The sequence below is a fragment of the Anolis sagrei genome, chromosome 6, assembly GCF_037176765.1.
Source record: "Anolis sagrei isolate rAnoSag1 chromosome 6, rAnoSag1.mat, whole genome shotgun sequence".
Taxonomy (NCBI): Eukaryota; Metazoa; Chordata; class Lepidosauria; order Squamata; family Dactyloidae; genus Anolis; species Anolis sagrei.
The window spans coordinates 63,494,205-63,512,654 of NC_090026.1; the positions used below are offsets into that span (position 1 = coordinate 63,494,205).

Below are 18,450 nucleotides of genomic sequence, written 5' to 3' on the forward strand. Positions count from 1 at the left end.
ACCTTAAGAACAGACAAGCATCCCGAGCTCTGAGGATCACCTGGGAAGGAATCCCACTGGAGCATTGCAGCGCACCCAAATACCTGGGAGTGACTCTGGACCGTGCTCTGACCTACAAGAAGCACTGCTTGAACAGCAAGCAAAAAGTGGGTGCTAAAAACAATATCATACAAAAGCTGACTGGCACAACCTGGGGATCACAACCAGACAGAGTGAAGACATCTGCCCTTGCGCTATACTACTCTGCTGCTGAGTATGCATGCCCGGTGTGGAACACATCTCACCACACTAAAACAGTGGATGTGGCTCTTAATGAGACATGCCGCATTATCACGGGGTGTCTGCGCCCTACACAACTGGAGAAATTACACTGTCTAGCCAGTATCGCACCACCTGACATCTGCCGGGAAGTAGCAGCCAATAGTGAAAGGACCAAGGCAGTGACATCTCCAGCCCATCCCTTGTTTGGGTATCAGCCAGCATGTCAGTGACTTAAATCAAGAAATAGTTTTCTAAAATCTACAGAGACACTCGCTGGAACACCCCAGCAAGCAAGAGTCCAAAAGTGGCAGGCTCAAACCCAGAATCTCAATCAATGGCTGATACCAAATGAGAGACTCCCCCACAGAAAACTGGGCGACTTGGAAGGCGCTGAACAGACTGCGCTCTGGCACCACGAGATGCAGAGCCAACCTTAAGAAATGGGGCTACAAAGGAATACAAAACATGTGAGTGTGGAGCTACAAGTGGAATACAAAACATGTGAGTGTGGAGAAGAGCACACCACTGACCACCTGCTGCAATGCAACCTGAACCTTGCTACATGCAGAATGGAGGACCTTCTTGCGGCAACACCAGAGGCACTCCAAGTGGCCAGCTACTGGTCAAAGGACATTTAATCAACTACCAAGTTTGCAAATTCTGTGTTTTGTCTGTTTGTTTGTTTTTGTTAAAAATGTAATACAAATGTCTAGTTGCTGATGACACGATAAATAAAATCCCATAATCTGGAATCTTCAGTTTTGTCTTACTGTTGCAATGAGAAGAAGGGGACATAATATTCCACATACTGGTCAAAATATATTATTCATTTTCATTGTGAGCCCAGCTTTTCAATTTGCCTTATGTTCCATTATTCCTTAACCTTGTCTCTTCAGGCATGTGGTCTGCTTTCGCTTTATAACAGTGTTTCTCAACCTTCCTGATGCCGTGACCCCTTAATCCAGTTCCTCATGTTGTGGTAACCCCCAACCATAAAATTATTTTCGTTGCTACTTCATAACTGTATTTTCTACTGTTATGAATTGTCGTGTAAATATCTGATATGCAGGATGCATTTTCATTCACAGGACCAAATTTGGCACAAATACCCAATACACCCACATTTGAATACTGGTGGTGTGTGTGTGTGGGGGGGGGGGGGCGGGGGGGGGAGATTGATTTTGTCATTTGGGAATTGTAGTTGCCGGGATTTATAGTTCACCTACAATCAAAGAGCATTCTGAACTCCACCAATTGAACCAAACTTGGCACACAGAACTCCCATTCACCTACATCCAGAGAGCACTGTGAACTCAAACAATGATGGATCTGGACCAAACTTGGCACAAATATTCCACATGCCCAAATATGAACATGGATGGTGTTTGGGGGAAATAACCCTTGACATTTGGGAGTTGTAGTTACTGGAATTTATAGTTCACCTACAATCAAAGAGCATTCTGAACCACAACAACGACAGAATTGGGAAAAACCACACAGAACCCCCATGACCAACAGAAAATACTTAAGGCCATCCAGTCCAACACCCTTCCCCAGGGCAAGAAAATGTAATCAAAGCCCTCTTGACAAAGAGCCATCCAGCCATAGATATAGATATAGAGATAGATAGATAGATAGATAGATAGATGATAGATAGATAGATATGAATCACACACAGATATAGTATCGTTATGGAACAGGGTCCGAAGAGGGTCTTACTAGTCCCTTCAGTATCATAGATTTGAAAGGGACCCCCAAAGAAAGACAATTATATGTTTGCATGTTCCAGAGTAGGCAAACCAGACAATCTCCACATCAATACTGAGAAACAAGCAGCAAGAAATACTGTTTACCCATAAGCATAAAGAAATGACATATATTAGAAACCAACACCTTCTCGTTACTTTATTTTCCAGATCACCAGACTGGGCCACAGCAACGCATGGCAGGAGACAGCTAGTACTAAATAAAAATGTTCTCATCAACAAAAGAACAGTCTGATTTGATTTTAAAATGCTTGACGCTTAGAATAGCCTAATTTTGTCTGCATGCCATGAAGTAGTGTGGTCCATCCTTCACTTTTAAATATTATTTTGTTTTATGTTTCAGTGTACTATTTTCTGAGAATCGAGAAAACAAGCACGAGCCTTTCTTATGCACACATCTATATAAATAAAAATGTAATGTTCATTTGTGATACCATCAGAACTCAAAAACCACTGGGGGAATTGACACCAAATTTGGACACAAGACACCTAACAACCCAATGTATGTCCTCCACTAAAAAATAATAATAATGATTTTGTCATTTGGGAATTGTCGTTGCTGGGATTTATAGTTCACCTACAATCAAAGACCATTTTGAACTCCACCAACGATGGAATTGAACCAAACTTGGCACACAGGACTCCCATGACCAGCAGAAAATACTAGCAGCATTTGGTGGGCATTGACCTTGAATTTTGGAGTTGTAGTTCTCCTACATCTAGAGAGCACTGTGGACTCAAACAATGATGGATCTGGACGAAACTTGGCACGAATACTCAATATGCCCAAATATAAACACAGATGGAGTTTGGGGAAAATAGACCTTGCCATTTGGGAGATGTAGTTACTGGGATTTTTAGTTCACCTACAATCAAAGAACATTCTGAACCCCACCAACGACAGAATCGGGGCAAACTTCCCACACAGAACCCCCATGACCAACAGAAAATACTTAAGGCCATCCAGTCCAACGCTCTTTACCAGGGCAAGAAAACATAATCAAAGCTCTCCTGACAAAGAGACATCCAGTCATAGATATAGAGAGATATATATGACACACACACACACATATATATAGTTTCATAGATATGAAAGGGACCCCTATTTATTTATTTATTTATTTATTTGCTTCATTTGTATACCGCTCCTCTCAGCCCTTAGGCGACTCGGAGCGGTTAACAACAATTCAGCAGTATACATAGTACAGACAATAGGCCTTTAAAACAATAGCATCACAAATCAGTAAACATAACATCAATACAAAATTACATCGGTATAGCAAATCCATCAGGTCTCATCACTAGAATCAGTATCCAAACTCGTTATCCATTATTCCGTGTTCCAATAATCAATCAATCAGTCACACTGCTTAGCCAAATGCCTGTTCGAACATCCAGGTCTTCAATTTCCTCCGAAATACCAGCAAGGAGGGGGCCGATCTAATATCTGCAGGGAGGGCATTCCACAGCCGGGGGGGGGGGGGAACCACTGAGAAGGCCCTGTCTCTTGTCCCCGCCGGCGGGACCGAGAGCAGGGCCTCCCGAGACGATCTTAACGTCCTAACTGGTTCATAGGAGGAGATGCGTTCGGACAGGTAAGTCGGGCCAGAACCGTTTAGGGCTTTAAAGGACAATTCTATGTTGCATGTTGCAGAGTAGGCCAACCAGACAATCTCTACATCAACACAAGCACAAAGAAATTACATATATTAGAAAATAACACTTTCTCATTACTTTATTTTCCAGATCACCAGACTGGGCCACAGCAACGCGTGACAGAGGAAAGCTAGTATGCATATAAATGCATACACATCCATGTACACATGCACACCCATGGAAACATTACATGCATATGCCAATCATTCAGTGAAATGCGCAGACTTCTTTTGTTTCTTGTTGACATGATTGATTGTGAGCAGAAAAAAGCATTACAATGAGGTTTAGAAATCTTAAGGAATTAATCTCTCTCAGAGGCACGTTGTATATGCCTCTGATACAGGTGATGCCTAAATGATTCAGCTTTGTCGAGGCAAAAGATGGAGCTGCATCTTAGTCATTTCCAAAGAGCTTAGAAAACAATAAATTTAAGGTCCCACGGGCCTGTTTTTTTTCAACACTAGCACGACACTGACATCCTTTTGGAACTGGAATGATTTGTAGCAAAGCTGTCAAAATAGAAACCCCAGAACACAGGAAACAAATACTATATAGAAATATATCTCAAAGGTTTATAAAAGAGCCTAAAGAAGGAAATCTCAGTTTGGATTAATATATGGACAGCAACACTTAAAAAAACTGTGTTCATTTTCCTTATGCACCTTAGGACTAGAAAAAAGGATGCAAATACCTTGCATACCAGTGAGAATAATCTCCTATATAGCTTACCTGTTCTATATCCTTGCTCACGGTCTCGTTTGGTAATTATTCCTTTTTGGTAGGAAAAAGGAAATGCCAAACTTGGGGCATCTCTGTGCATATGATGCCTCTTCTTTTGTTGCAAAGAGGAGTTTTTTGCTGTCTGATTGCAGTCAGTAGTAACACACCCCCATCCTAGCGCTGTATAGAGAAATGCAGGTGAAGGCAGATGGAAAATCCGGCGTGGATTTTCTAATTGATTGAAGAACTTATTCCTTCTTGCACAAATGGATTCTAAAAGCATTACAGGCAAGCTGAAAGCCATGGGATGGATTTTTCTCTTTCAAATTTCTACTGGTATAGTCTCCGATTTCTTTTAATCTTAATAGTATTCTGTATAAGGAAAATAACAATCTATATATATATAAATGCTCTGTGCATAATGAGGACCTTAAAAACAAAAGAACCAATGAACGAAATCACACCAAATTTGGCAACAAAACATCGCACTACACAAGGAGTGACCATCACTCAAAAATTTTGATTTTGTCATTTGGGAGTTATAGTTGTTGGGATTTATAGTTCACCTATAATCAGAGAGCATTCTGTACTCCACCAATGATGGAATTGAACCAAACTTGGCACACAGGACTCCCATGACCAACAGAAAATACTAGCAGAATCTGGTGGGCATTGACCTTCAGTTTGGGAGTTGTAGTTCACCTACATCCAGAGGGCACTGTGGACTCAAACAATGATGGATATGGACCAAACTTGGCATGAATATTCCATATGCCCAAATATGAACACAGATGGTTTGTTGTTCATTCATTCAGTCGTCTCCAACTCTTCGTGACCTTATGGACCAGCCCACGCCAGAGCTCCCTGTCGGCCGTCACCACCCCCAGCTCCTTCAAGGTCAGTCCAGTCACTTCAAGGATGCCATCCATCCATCTTGCCCTTGGTCGGCCCCTCTTCCTTTTACCTTCCACTTTCCCCAGCATAATTGTCTTCTCTAGGCTTTCCTGTCTCCTCATGATGTGGCCAAAGTACTTCAACTTTGTCTCTAGTATCCTTCCCTCCAATGAGCAGTCGGGCTTTATTTCCTGGAGGATGGACTGGTTGGATCTTCTCGCAGTCCAAGGCACTCTCAGCACTTTCCTCCAACACCACAGTTCAAAAGCATCTATCTTCCTTCGCTCAGCCTTCCCTAAGGTCCAGCTCTCACATCCGTAGGTTACTACAGGGAATACCATGGCTTTGACTATGTGGATCTTTGTTGCCAGTGTGATGTCTCTACTCTTTACTATTTTATCGAGACTGGACATTGCTCTCCTCCCAAGAAGTAAGCGTCTTCTGATTTCCTGGCCGCAGTCTGCATCTGCAGTAATCTTTGCGCCTAGAAATACAAAGTCTGTCATGGCCTCCACATTCTCTCCCTCTATTTTTCAGTTGTCAATCATTCTTGTTGCCATAATCTTGGTTTTTTTGATGTTTAGCTGCAACCCAGCTTTTGCGCTTTCTTCTTTCACCTTGATTAGAAGGCTCCTCAGCTCCTCCTCGCTTTTGGCCATCAGAGTGGTGTCATCTGCATATCTGAGGTTGTTAATGTTTCTTCCAGCAATTTTCACCCCAGCTTTGCATTCATCAAGCCCCGCACATCGCATGATGTGTTCTGCATACAAGTTAAAGAGGTTGGGTGAGAGTATGCAGCCTTGCCGTACGCCTTTCCCAATCTTGAACCAGTCAGTTGTTCCGTAGGTTACTACAGGGAATACCATGGCTTTGAACACAGATGGAGTTTGGGGGAAATAGACCTTGGCATTTGGGAGTTGAAGTTGCTGGGATTTATAGTTCACCTACAATCAACGAGCATTCTGAACCCCATTCTGAATTGGACCGAACTTCCCACACAGAACCCCTATGACCAACAGAAAATACTCAAGGCCATCCAGCCCAACTCCCTTCACCAGGACAAGAAAACATAATCAAAGCCTTCATGACAAAGAGCCATCCAGCCATAGATATAGATAGATATATATGATTCACACACAGAGAGATATAGTATCATAGATTTGAAAGGGACCCCTAAAGAAGGACAATGATATGTTACATGTTCCAGAGCAGGCAAACCAGACACTCTCCACATCAACACTGACAAAGAAACAGCAAGAAATACTGTTTACCCACAAGCATAAAGAAATTACCTATATTAAATATTACAGACTCAGAACTCACTTCAGATCCAAATAATGACATTTTATTTACCTCTATCTTGACGGCAGCAAGGATATCATATGCAAAAATTTGGAAAATGGATAAAATTCCAGAAACAAAGGACTGGATAAATAAGTTGCAAGAGATCAAAGATATGGACAAACTAACTTTTTTTTTTTTTGAAGAAAAGCTCGGGGAAAAAAAGGGACAATAAAAGGGTCATCATTTGAAAATTACTTAAATGAGAGGAGTTAATAGGATAAACAAGTGGTAAGACTATCCTCTGAGATGTTTATTGGGAATATTTTTATTGCCTCTTTTTAGGCATATGAGTGGAAAGGAGTCCTCAGAGGGTAATGAAAAGAGATAAATTCAAACTAAATAAGCTGACATATATTATAGGCGAAGACACAATGGAAGTCAAACAATTTTTTTAATATTTTTATTTTTTTTCCTTATTTTCTTTTTTTCATTGATTTCTCAAATTTCCTACTATCCTATAATCTAATGTTCTCCCATTTTCCTTGTAAACTTAAACCAAAGTTTATATATATATATGCTCTGTTGTTCTTTTCTTTTATGTATATGTATAATTTAATAAAATTTCTTTAAAAAAAAGAAATTACATGTATTAAAAACCAACACTTTCTAATTACTTTATTTTCCAGATCACCAGACTGGGCCACAGCAACGTGTGGCAGGGGATGGCTAATATAATAATAAACTTTATTTATACCCCGCACCATCTCCCCAAAGGGGACTCAGGGCAGCTAACATGAGGCCAAGCCCGAAGATACAACACAGCAAAATGAAATACAAAACAACAACAATTACATCACAAAAAATACATATATTTACAAAATAAGATAAAGAGTGCAAAATAACATAATAAAAGTAGAACATAATAAATGTAGTCAGCTGATTGTTCACGCCCGGTCATCAATTTAAGTTCACGCCTGGTCATCAATTTAAGAACGTTCCTGTGAAGCATCTTTTTAGGAATCAGAAATTAGAAAGCAAGATATCCGAGGCCAACTTTTCACCAATGATAACAGGATGGTTTTACAATCATTTACTGCTCAGATTTTACACAGCAAGTAGTACAGCCTGAACAGAAAAGCTACAGATTTATCATTGAATATTGAGGAAGGGTTTTCTTTGTTATATTTATTAATTTCTATTAGAATAATCTGTCCAGCACTGATTTTAAAATTAGGTCTGTTGTGTTGCTTAAAGACCATTCAGAAATGCATAATTTTCTATGTGTTTTCAGTTATTTATGATCAACTTTGCTTGTAGCATGTAGGTCAGCTGGAGCTCTAGTCCAGTACTCAAATGACAGCATTTATTTATTTATTTACAATATTTATATTCTGCCTTTCTAACCCCGCAGGGAACTCAGGGCGGATTACAATGTACATATACATGGCAAACATTCAATGCCATAGACACTAGGCTTGGGCGGTTTCGTTCGTTAATTTCGTAATTTGTTATTAATTCGTATTTAAATGAGTTACGATCCAATATTGAGCCATGCAGGACTACTGTGAGGAGTCGGAACAATTTTTCCAATTTATTTCGTATTGTTTCGTAATTGTTTCGAAATTATTTCGTACTTATTTCCGGATGTCTGGTACAAGTTTTATAGTTGTTGTTTGTTTTATCAGTGATAAAAAATAAATTATCACACCCAACAGTCAACAACAGAGGGAGAGGGAAGCTTCAGAAGTTCCCCATGTCCCATTTGGAGGGTTTTTCTAGCATATTGCGCAATCGCGTCCGCCATTAACGAATCGATTCATAATTGTTTCATAATTGTTTCGTAATTTTATGAAATTTCGTATATTTCGAACTTTTTTAAAGGAAAATTTTGGAATTCTTTTAAAAAACGAAACACAAGGGCCCCCTAAAAACGAAACGAGTTTAGAACCAAATTTTTCCGTGGTTACCCAAGCCTAATAGACACACAACATATATAGACAGACACACAGAGGCTATTTAACATTCCAGCTTTTTTTTCATGAGGGTATTCTGGCCACCAGGGGAGCTGTGGCCAGAATACTGTCCATTTGTGTCACTGTCCATTTGTGACACTGATGAAGTACTTCCCCATTCTTTGCATGCTTGCTGGAGATTTTTATGGTATCATAAATTAGCCTCCCCACATAAGTGGTACCTAAATTTCCTACTTGAAGATGCTACTGTCATTCGAGCTGCAAAGGTCGACAGCAAGCTGACTCCCAGCCAGCTGCGCCACAGGGAAAGGGGAAAAATTGATCCCAGCTTCTGCATTTGCCCAGCAACTCAAATGATTCAATGGGACATAGCTGTAGAATTCAAAGACTAAGGACATTTGTCACAGGAAGGTTGGAACACACATTTGAGGCTGGTTAATCGTGCTGTGTATTCATGCTGTGTATTACACAATCTCATTTCAAACCAGTAATATTTTTGTCTCCCAAAGCAGTTGCTCTACTCCAAACTCGAATGGAAAACGGAACGTTGGCGGACAGGAAAAGAAATTTAAAGATGGGCTTAAAGCCAACTTTAAAAACTGTGGCATAGACACCGAGAATTGGGAAGCCCTGGCCTTTGAGCACTCTAACTGGAGGTCAGCTGTGACCAGCAGTGCTGTAGAATTTGAAGAGGCACAAATGGAGGGCAAAAGAGGGAAATGTGCCAAGAGCATCAACTGGGTCTGCCTTCCATCTGGAAACCGATGCCTTCACTGCTGGAGAACATGCGGGTCAAGAATAGGGCTCCACAGTCACCTATGTACCACCGCCAGGACACCACACTTGGAGGACAATCTTACTCGGACAACGAGGGATTGCATATTTATTTATTTATTTTATTTATTATTTGCACTTGTTAACCGCCACTCTCAAGCCCGAAGGCGACTCGTGGCGGTGTACAGAACATAGAACACAAAGGACAACAGGTTACAATAAATCAGGACCACAACACACATCTTACTAATACACAGCTACTTAACTAAAAATCCGCTTCGTCTTGTTTAGGGTCATAATCAATCTCGTAGTCACGGTCCATTCCGGTGGTCATTCCAAAAACATAGCACTTAGTTGAAGGCCTTCTCAAAGAGCCAGGTTTTCAGGCCCTTGCGGAAGGCCATGAGGGAAGGCGCCTGTCTGATTTCAGCAGGGAGGGAGTTCCACAGCCGGGGGGCCACCACCGAGAAGGCCCGCTCTCTTGTCCCCGCCAGGCGTGCCTGTGAGGCAGGCGGGACCGAGAGAAGGGCCTCCCCGGATGATCTTAAGGTCCTCGTGGGCTCGTAGGCCGAGATGCGGTTCTCAAGGTATTTTGGGCCGGAACCGTTTAGGGCTTTGTAGGATAACACCAGCACCTTAAATTGGGCCCGGTAGCAAATCGGCAGCCAGTGGAGCTGGGACAGCAAGGGTGTTGTGTGCTCCCTGCGTCCCGCTCCGGTTAATAACATGGCTGCCGCACGCTGGACTAGCTGGAGCTTCCGGGCCGTCTTCAAGGGCAGCCCCACGTAGAGAGCGTTGCAGTAGTCGAGGCGGGATGTGACCAAAGCGTGTACCACTGTGGCCAAGTCAGACTTCCCAAGGTACGGGCGCAGCTGGCGCACGAGCCGAAGCTGTGCAAATGCTCCCCTGGTCACAGCCGAAACCTGGGGATCCAGGCTCAGTGATGAGTCCAGGGTCACACCCAAGCTGCGAACCTGTGCCTTCAAGGGGAGTGCGACCCCGTCCAGCACGGGCTGTAACCCTATACCCTGTTCGGCCTTGCGACTGACCAGGAGTACCTCTGTCTTGTCTGGATTTAATTTCAGTTTGTTCGCCCTCATCCAGACCGTCACAGCGGCCAGGCACCGGTTCAGGACTTCGACAGCCTCCTTAGTAGCAGGTGGAAAGGAGTGACAGAGTTGGATGTCATCTGCGTACAGATGACACCGCACCCCGAAACTCCGGATGATCTCACCCAGCGGCTTCATGTAGATGTTAAACAGCATGGGGGACAGTATGGAGCCCTGAGGAACACCACAGGTCAACGGCTGTGGTGTTGAACAGGAGTCCCCCAATAACACCTTCTGGGTACGACCCTCCAGAAATGACTGGAGCCACCGCAAAGCGGTGCCTCCAAGGCCCATCTCTGCAAGGCGTCCCAGAAGAATACCGTGGTCGACGGTATCGAAGGCCGCTGAGAGGTCCAGGAGCACCAACAGGGACACACTCCCCCTGTCTAGCTCCCGGCGGAGATCATCCACTAAGGCGACCAAGACCGTCTCGGTACCATGTCCCGGTCTGAAGCCAGACTGTGCCGGATCCAGATAATCCGTGTCTCTCAAGAATACCTGGAGTTGTGAGGCCACCACGCTTTCCATGACTTTGCCCAAGAAGGGAAGATTGGAAACAGGCCGAAAGTTGTCAATTTTGGTGGGGTCCAGTGATGGTTTCTTCAACAGCGGCTTTATAATAGCCTGTTTTAGGCTCGCTGGAATCGTGCCTTCCCGAAGGGAGGCATTAACCACCACCGTTACCCACTCAGCCAATCCCCCTCTGGCCTCTTTCAGAAGCCAGGATGGGCAGGGGTCTAGGATGGACGTGGTAGGCCTCATTCCTCCAAGTATCTTGTCCACATCCTCGGGTTTCACAAACTGAAAAGAATCCATCAAAATAGGACAAGCAGGTGCTTGTGTCACATCCACCGAGACTGCATTTAATGTGGCGTCCAGCCCAGAACGGATCAAAGCGACTTTGTCTGCGAAGAACCGAGCAAATGCTTCACAGCGCGTGGCCGAGTTGTCAGGGCTCCCACCTGAGGTAGGGGGAGTTAAAAGACCTCTGACAATCCGAAACAACTCCGCCGGACGGTTTTTTGCAGACGCAATAGTGGCCGCAAAGAAAGTTTTCTTTGCGGCTTTTATTGCCGCGGCATATGCCCTTAGAAAGGACACAAACCGTGCTCGATTTGGCTCGCTTGGGTCCGAGCGCCACACGCTCTCTAGTTCCCTCTTCCTTCGCTTCATCGCTGCCAGCTCCTCAGTGAACCAAGGAGCTGGTTTAGCTCGGTTACTTGAGAGGGGACGTTCCGGAGCGATCCTGTCAATTGCCCTGGTCATCTCCCCATTCCAGAGAGCGACCAAGGCCTCGACATGGTCACCTACCGAGGTAGCGGGGAACTCCCCAAGAGCCATCAGGAATCCGTTCGGATCCATAAGCCTCCTGGGGCGGACCATCTTAATGGGTCCTCCACCTTTGCGGAGGTTAGGGGGCGCAGTGAGCCTAAATCTGATCAGGAAGTGGTCGGTCCATGGCAACGGAGAGATAGACAGCTCCTCCACACCGCCACCTTGCTCCCATCCCTGGCAGAAGACCAAGTCCAATGTGTGTCCAGCACAGTGGGTGGGGCCAGTTATTTGTTGGGACAGCCCCATGGTTGCCATGGCAGACATGAAGTCCTGAGCCACTCCTGTGAGGGTTGCCTCGGCATGGATGTTGAAGTCCCCCAGCACAAGAAGCCGTTGGGACTCCACCACCAGGCTCGAGACCACCCCCGCTAGCTCAGGCAGGGAGACTGTAGTGCAGCGAGGTGGACGGTACACTACAAGAATCCCTATTCTGTCCTGGTCACCCACCCTCAGGTGGACGCATTCGAAATTTGTGGTCTGCGGGATGGGACTCCTGGTCAGATGGATGGAATCTCTATAGACCACTGCGACCCCGCCTCCCCGTCCTCCGGCTCTTGGTTGGTGTTGCACGGAGAAACCTGGAGGACAAAGCTGGGAGAGATTTACGCCCCCCGCTTCATCCAGCCAGGTCTCCGTGATGCACGCCAGATCTGCCCGCTCCTCCAGGATTAAATCCTGGATCCAGGTCGTTTTTCCGTTGACAGATCTGGCGTTCAACAACACCACCTTCAAACCGGAGGGCCCGCTCACCTGGTTACACCAATTTACCTTAGGAGACCGGTTGGGGGTTGTTAATGTGGATAAGCGGTCCGAATTAGGCCGAATTCGAGGTCTCCTTTTCCCGCATCTCCTCCTTCCCACCACGACCTCTATGGGGGCCCCTCGGCTAATGGAACACCTCTCCCCCTCCATGCCGCAATCTAAAGACAAGATCTTGCTTTCTGCATAAGTAAGTTAGTAAAGTAATTTTCATTTCCCCCCTATTGTTTGGCCATTCTTTTTAATTCATAAAGGAAACCCATGAATAGGTTCCTCAAAGCACTGGTGTGATAAATTACTAGCATTACTAGTACATGATATTGTGAACATCACTTTTCTTCACTCCACCCCCTTGTGTGGCTGTTCAGCCTCCAGTGAGTGAACAATCTAAAGGACTTCTGGCTTGACATCCTCTCCAACAATTTTTTTGAATAGTTTTTATTTATATGTGCTATTCTTACTGGTGTTAGGTACCATTTCCATATTAACTTGTAATAATTTTTGATCATAAATTTAACACAAACCAGCAGTGTGATGCTGTGGCAAAGAAGGAAATGCTATGCATTAGCTTGCATTAATGGAGAGAGCACAGAGAGAGGAAAAAAACACACATACACACAGAGCAAAGTCAGCTGGAGGACCTGGACTTCTCTCTTTCCTTCTGTGCTCCTTTTCTCTCTGTACAGCCAACTCCTCTCCCAATGACATCAAGCAGCACAGATAGAGAGAAGCTCTCCATCGGGAGTGGAGGCAGCAGCAACAGCGGGTAGGAAGAAGCAATGGAGACCCATCAACACCTCACACTGCTAGCACACAGGGCTACCCCTCGTTCCCTTGCCACTTCCAAAGAAAGAGAGAGAGGCTTCCTTGTCGCTGCCCTAATCCTCTTCCTTTAAGGTAAACTCTCTTTAAAACAAACATGGTAGCACTGTGGCAATGGTAGTAACCAGGAGTGCAGAAGCCCAGTGCCAGGCGGCGTGGAGGCTGGGGAAGTGGCAGCAGTAACAAGTGCAGGGAGGCTTTCTGGGGTTGCCCATAATCATTGGCTTCCTTTCTGAACCTCTTTCTTTAAAAAAAAAACCCTTGTGATTCTAGGGCAGCAACAATTCCAAGGACCTCATCTCACTGATGAGGGGCAGTGGGGGGATTCGCCAGCCTCCATGACGAATCCACAGGGCAGTGGGGCAACACATTATCTAATCTAATGCTCACCTCAATTTTGGTAATGTAATTTAACCAAAAAAGGTGAGTTTCAGTAAATATGCTGATTTGGCCGGGGTGGTCCATGCCTTGGTCACCTCTAGATTGGATTACTGTAATGCGCTCTATGTGGGGCTGCCCTTGAAAACGGCTCGAAAATTCCAACTGGTCCAACGGGCGGCGGCCAGGTTGTTAACTGGCGCTCCTTACAGAGAGAGGTCAACCCTCCTGTTTAAGGAGCTCCATTGGCTGCCGTTTACCTACCGAATCCAATTCAAGGTGCAGATGCTTACCTACAAAACCCTAAACGGTTTGGGACCTGCCTACCTGTGTGACCGCATCTCCGTTTACGAACCCACATGATCTCTTCATCCATCTGGAGAGGCGCCGCTCACGATCCCACGTGCATCGCAAGCGCGATTGGTGAGAACGAGGGACAGGGCCTTCTTGGTGGTGGCCCCTCGACGCCCCAAAAACACCCTCCCCAAAGACGTTAGACTAGCACCCACGTTGGCAGTCTTTGGGAAGAATCTGAAGACCTGGCTATTCCGATGTGCCTTTCCGGAATAGGATAACCTCCAGCACTACGTCCCAGAAGCACTTTATTAGAGTTTAAGACTCTGCACATTGCACTGCCCACAAATCCAACATACCACCTGCAACGTCCAGCACTTTTTAACCTGTACCCATCACTGGCCCAGCCATGGTTTTTATTGCGTAATGATGTAATGTTTTGTTATTGCTTATGTTTTTAATTTGCTTTAAATTGTATTGTTTTTTGTTTTGCTGCTGTTGTGTTGAGGCCTTGGCCTTTGTAAGCTGCATCGAGTCCTGCGGGACATGCTAGTGGGGTACAAATAAAGTTTAATAATAATAATAATAATAATAATAATAATAATAATAATAATAATATCAGCGAGCCTATAACCTCATTTTTAGTAAGGTCTTGTATGTGGTAGCATCACACTTCTACACCAACATGTATACACAGCATACTCAAATAATCAATCAATCAATCAATCAATCAATCAAAAACTGAATGTTCAACAGCTAATCAACTAAAGCCTTCTTAAACATAAGCAGTTGTATGCAAACAAAGGAATAAAATGGATTCTTACCTATTACTTTCCCTAGAAACAGAGACTTCAGTGAGCTGAACTGAAGGCTTGATGGTCCTGGAAGGGTATAGGTAACTGGAGGATAGTGGTCCAACTGAAGAAGAAGAAGAAGAAGAAGAAGAAGAAGAAGAAGAAAAAGATAGAAGTTAGTTTATTAGAAGATTTGTACACAACTACACTGACCACTTAGGTCAGTTTGGAAATAGTTTGGGAGGAACCAGTTTGGCTGTGTGAGTGATTAGATTGATATGTCAGGAACTGGTTCAAGGACAGGAAGGTGATTATACAGTATTACCATGGAACTCGACTCAAATTGCTCTGCAGAAACACACACACCCCTGCCCAATTTTAGAAGAGATGCACACCAGCACTCTGAAGGCATAGCAGATGGCAAATAAAAATGAAAGTGACAGAAGTGAAGGTAATCAATTACGGTTCTGGCCCAACTTACCTGTCTGAGTGCATCTTCCCTTATGAACCTGCTAGGACTTTAAGATCGTCCGGAGAGGCCCTGCTCTCGATCCTGCCTGTGTCACAAACACGTTTGATGGGGATGAGAGGTAGGGCCTTCTCAGTGGTGGCCCCTCAGCTATGGAACGCCCTTCCTGGGGACATTACATTGGCCCCCTCCCTCTTAACATTTTGGAAGAGAGTCAAGACTTGGTTGTTTGAGCAAGCATTTGAAAATGCTAGGGCTGGGCGGTTTCGTTCGTTAATTTCGTAATTCGTTAAAAATTTGTTATTTTTTTTATAACGAAGCGATAACGAACCATTCAGGAGCATCTAAAAAACAAAATGAATTTTTCAATTCGTTTCGTAATTGTTTTGTATTTGTTTCATATTCGTTTCGAAATCGTTTCAAAATCGTTTCGTTATTATTTCTGCATGTCTGGGGCAAGTTTTATAGTTGTTGTTTGTTTAATCAGTGAAAAAAAATTATAAATATCACACCAACAGTCAACAACAGAGGGAGAGGGAAGCTTCAGAAGTTCCCCCTGTCCCATTTGGAGGTTTTTTAGCGTATTGCGCGGTCGCGTCCGCCATTAACGAATCGATTCGTAATTGTTTCGTATTTGTTTTGTATTGTTTCGTAATTTCCGAAATTTTGTAAATATCGAACTTTTTTAAAGAAAAATTTCGGAATTCTTTTAAAAATCAAAACGCAAAACCCCCCAAAAAACGAATCGAGTTTAGAAACAAATTCTTCCGTGGTTGCCCAGCCCTAGAAAATGCAATATAAAAGATATAGGAATTAGAATGACTGGACGACGAGATGGGACAATGTTTTTATTAGGAGACGCAAATGATGTATGCTTTTAGTATTCTTGTTATGGTTTTATATTATGTGTTAATGTTTTTAAATGTTTTACGGTGTTTTTGGGCATCAAATCGTTGCTATTGTAAACCACCCTAAGTTGCCTAAGGGCTGAGAAGGGTGGTATATAAATATAGTAAGTAAGTAAATAAATGACCCCTCCAAGGGGGTCAGTTAGCCCCCTGCCAGGAACCATGCCCATGGGGCATTTTTTGGCAGGTCCTCACTCTACATTTGAAAGTCTACAAAGTGCTTCAGCGAGGGTGAGTGTCTACAATGTGCTTCACATTCTTCAGAGCCGATTTCGCTCTGTGATCTGCGATTGGGATCAGCTACAGTACATTAAAGGTCTTATCTCAGACTTCCCTGTGACTTTCTTTAATGTGCTGTAACCCTGTTAATCACGATGGAAAGGATGAGAGTGTTGGATTGCAGGATGTCAAAACAGGAAAGAAGAAAGTAACAGCAGTCACTACACATTTAAATTGTTGTTTTTGATTTTGAAGAGGAAAGTTGATGATGAAAGTGCAATTTTGGGAATGTATTTATTTATTTATTTCAGTTACTTCTACCCCGCCCTTCTCACCCCAGAGGGGGACTAAGGGCGGCTTACAAAGGCACAATTCGATGTTGGCATCAACATAACAGTAGAAGAAAAACAATATAGCAGCAATTAAACAATTAACAATTAACAATCAGTTTCTGCACTACAGCAATAAAACCAATAAAACCAATAAAACCGATTTCACCTAATTAACGCTCAGCATTCACCATCTCATAGTCCAAATTCCAATTCCACTTTGTCAGTCCTGTCAGTCCTAGTCGTCCAATTGTCTTTATCTAATTGTCAGATTGCCTGAAGGCCTGGTCCCACAACCACGTTTTTAATTTCCTCCTGAAGGAGAGGAGGGATGTTGATGACCTAATTTCCCCCGGGAGTGAGTTCCATAGGTGAGGGGCCACCACTGAGAAGGCCCTGCTCCTCGTCCCCACCAACCTCACTTGTGATAGTGGTGGAGTCGAGAGCAGGGCCTCCCCAGATGATCTCAAACTCCGAGGTGGGACGTAGAGGGAGATGCGTTTGGACAGATACGCTGGACCAGAACCGTATAGGGTTTTGTAGGTCAAAACCAGCACCTTGAATTGTGCTCGGAACTGAACCGGCAGCCAGTGGAGCTGACACAACAGGGGAATGGTTACTAATGACTTTGTGTACGCCAGTACACAGATATTATAAATCCAGGAACACCCTACCAACTGGCTCAAATACCATGACAATGAATTTCTCCACTGTTTATATCAGAATTGCTAATTATACTCAGCTATGCAGGAAAAGGGAGCACATAAAATGATTCTTTGAATGACCATAGGAGTAGAGGACGTTTCACAATATAATTATGCTTTTTCTGACTCATTTAAAACAAAAATAGTTTCCTAAAAAGATGGTTCTCTGGAAACCTAAAATTTGATTTTCTGAAAGGCTGAGAAAGACCAAATCCTTTCAAAAAGTTATGATCTACTGCCATCTAGTGGCTATGAAGATGTGAGCTACAGAAAGGGGAAGACATCCTGCTGTTTCATGTTGGAACAGTTATTTCTATGAAATAGAAAAGCATCCTGAACAATACAAATATTATGAGTATGTATTTTTGAAAAAATAATATTAGATCTTAACAAAGTCACAAACGATGAGATAAATATAAAGATGGGTTGTTGTAGGTTTTTAAGCCATTGAAATACACAAGCATGTGGACAATTTCAACAGAAAGGAGGAAACCATGAAAATGAACAAAATCTAGCTACCAGTATTAAAAAAAAACCTCTAAAATTACAACAGCAAAGCAACAGAGAGGAAACAAACAAGGACATCTAATCACCTCTAAACAAAAGTTTGCTCCAGGCACTGTCGGGCCATTAAATGCTAATCAAGGTGGTCAGTTGAAACATTCACACCTAGCTCCAGCAGACAAGAGTCCTTTGTCCCACCCTGGTCATTCTACAGGTATATAAACCCTTTTTCCTAGTTCCAACAGACCTCACTACCTCTGAGGATGCTTGCCATAGATGCAAGCGAAACGTCAGGAGAGAATGCCTCTAGACCATGGCCATATAGCCCGAAAAAACCTACAACAACCCAGTGATTCCAGCCATGAAAGCCTTCGACAATACATTATTATTAGTAGTATTGTTATTATTAGATTCCTGGGGAGGGGATGAGTAATTTTTTTTCTGAAATGGGGGCAGTAGGACAAATCAGTTTGAGAATCTCTGCTTTAATGGCTTTGT

The 18,450-nt window shown here is 43.6% G+C and overlaps 1 protein-coding gene across 1 annotated transcript in view; it reads right to left on the bottom strand.

Moving 5' to 3' along the window:
• CNTNAP2 (contactin associated protein 2) overlaps positions 1-18,450 on the bottom strand; it is a 1,109,924-nt gene that overhangs the window by 18,652 nt on the left and 1,072,822 nt on the right. The window contains exon 21 of the mRNA XM_060781556.2: positions 14,850-14,943. Within this exon, the coding sequence (XP_060637539.2) occupies positions 14,850-14,943 (94 nt within the window). The remainder of the gene's footprint in view (positions 1-14,849; positions 14,944-18,450) is intronic.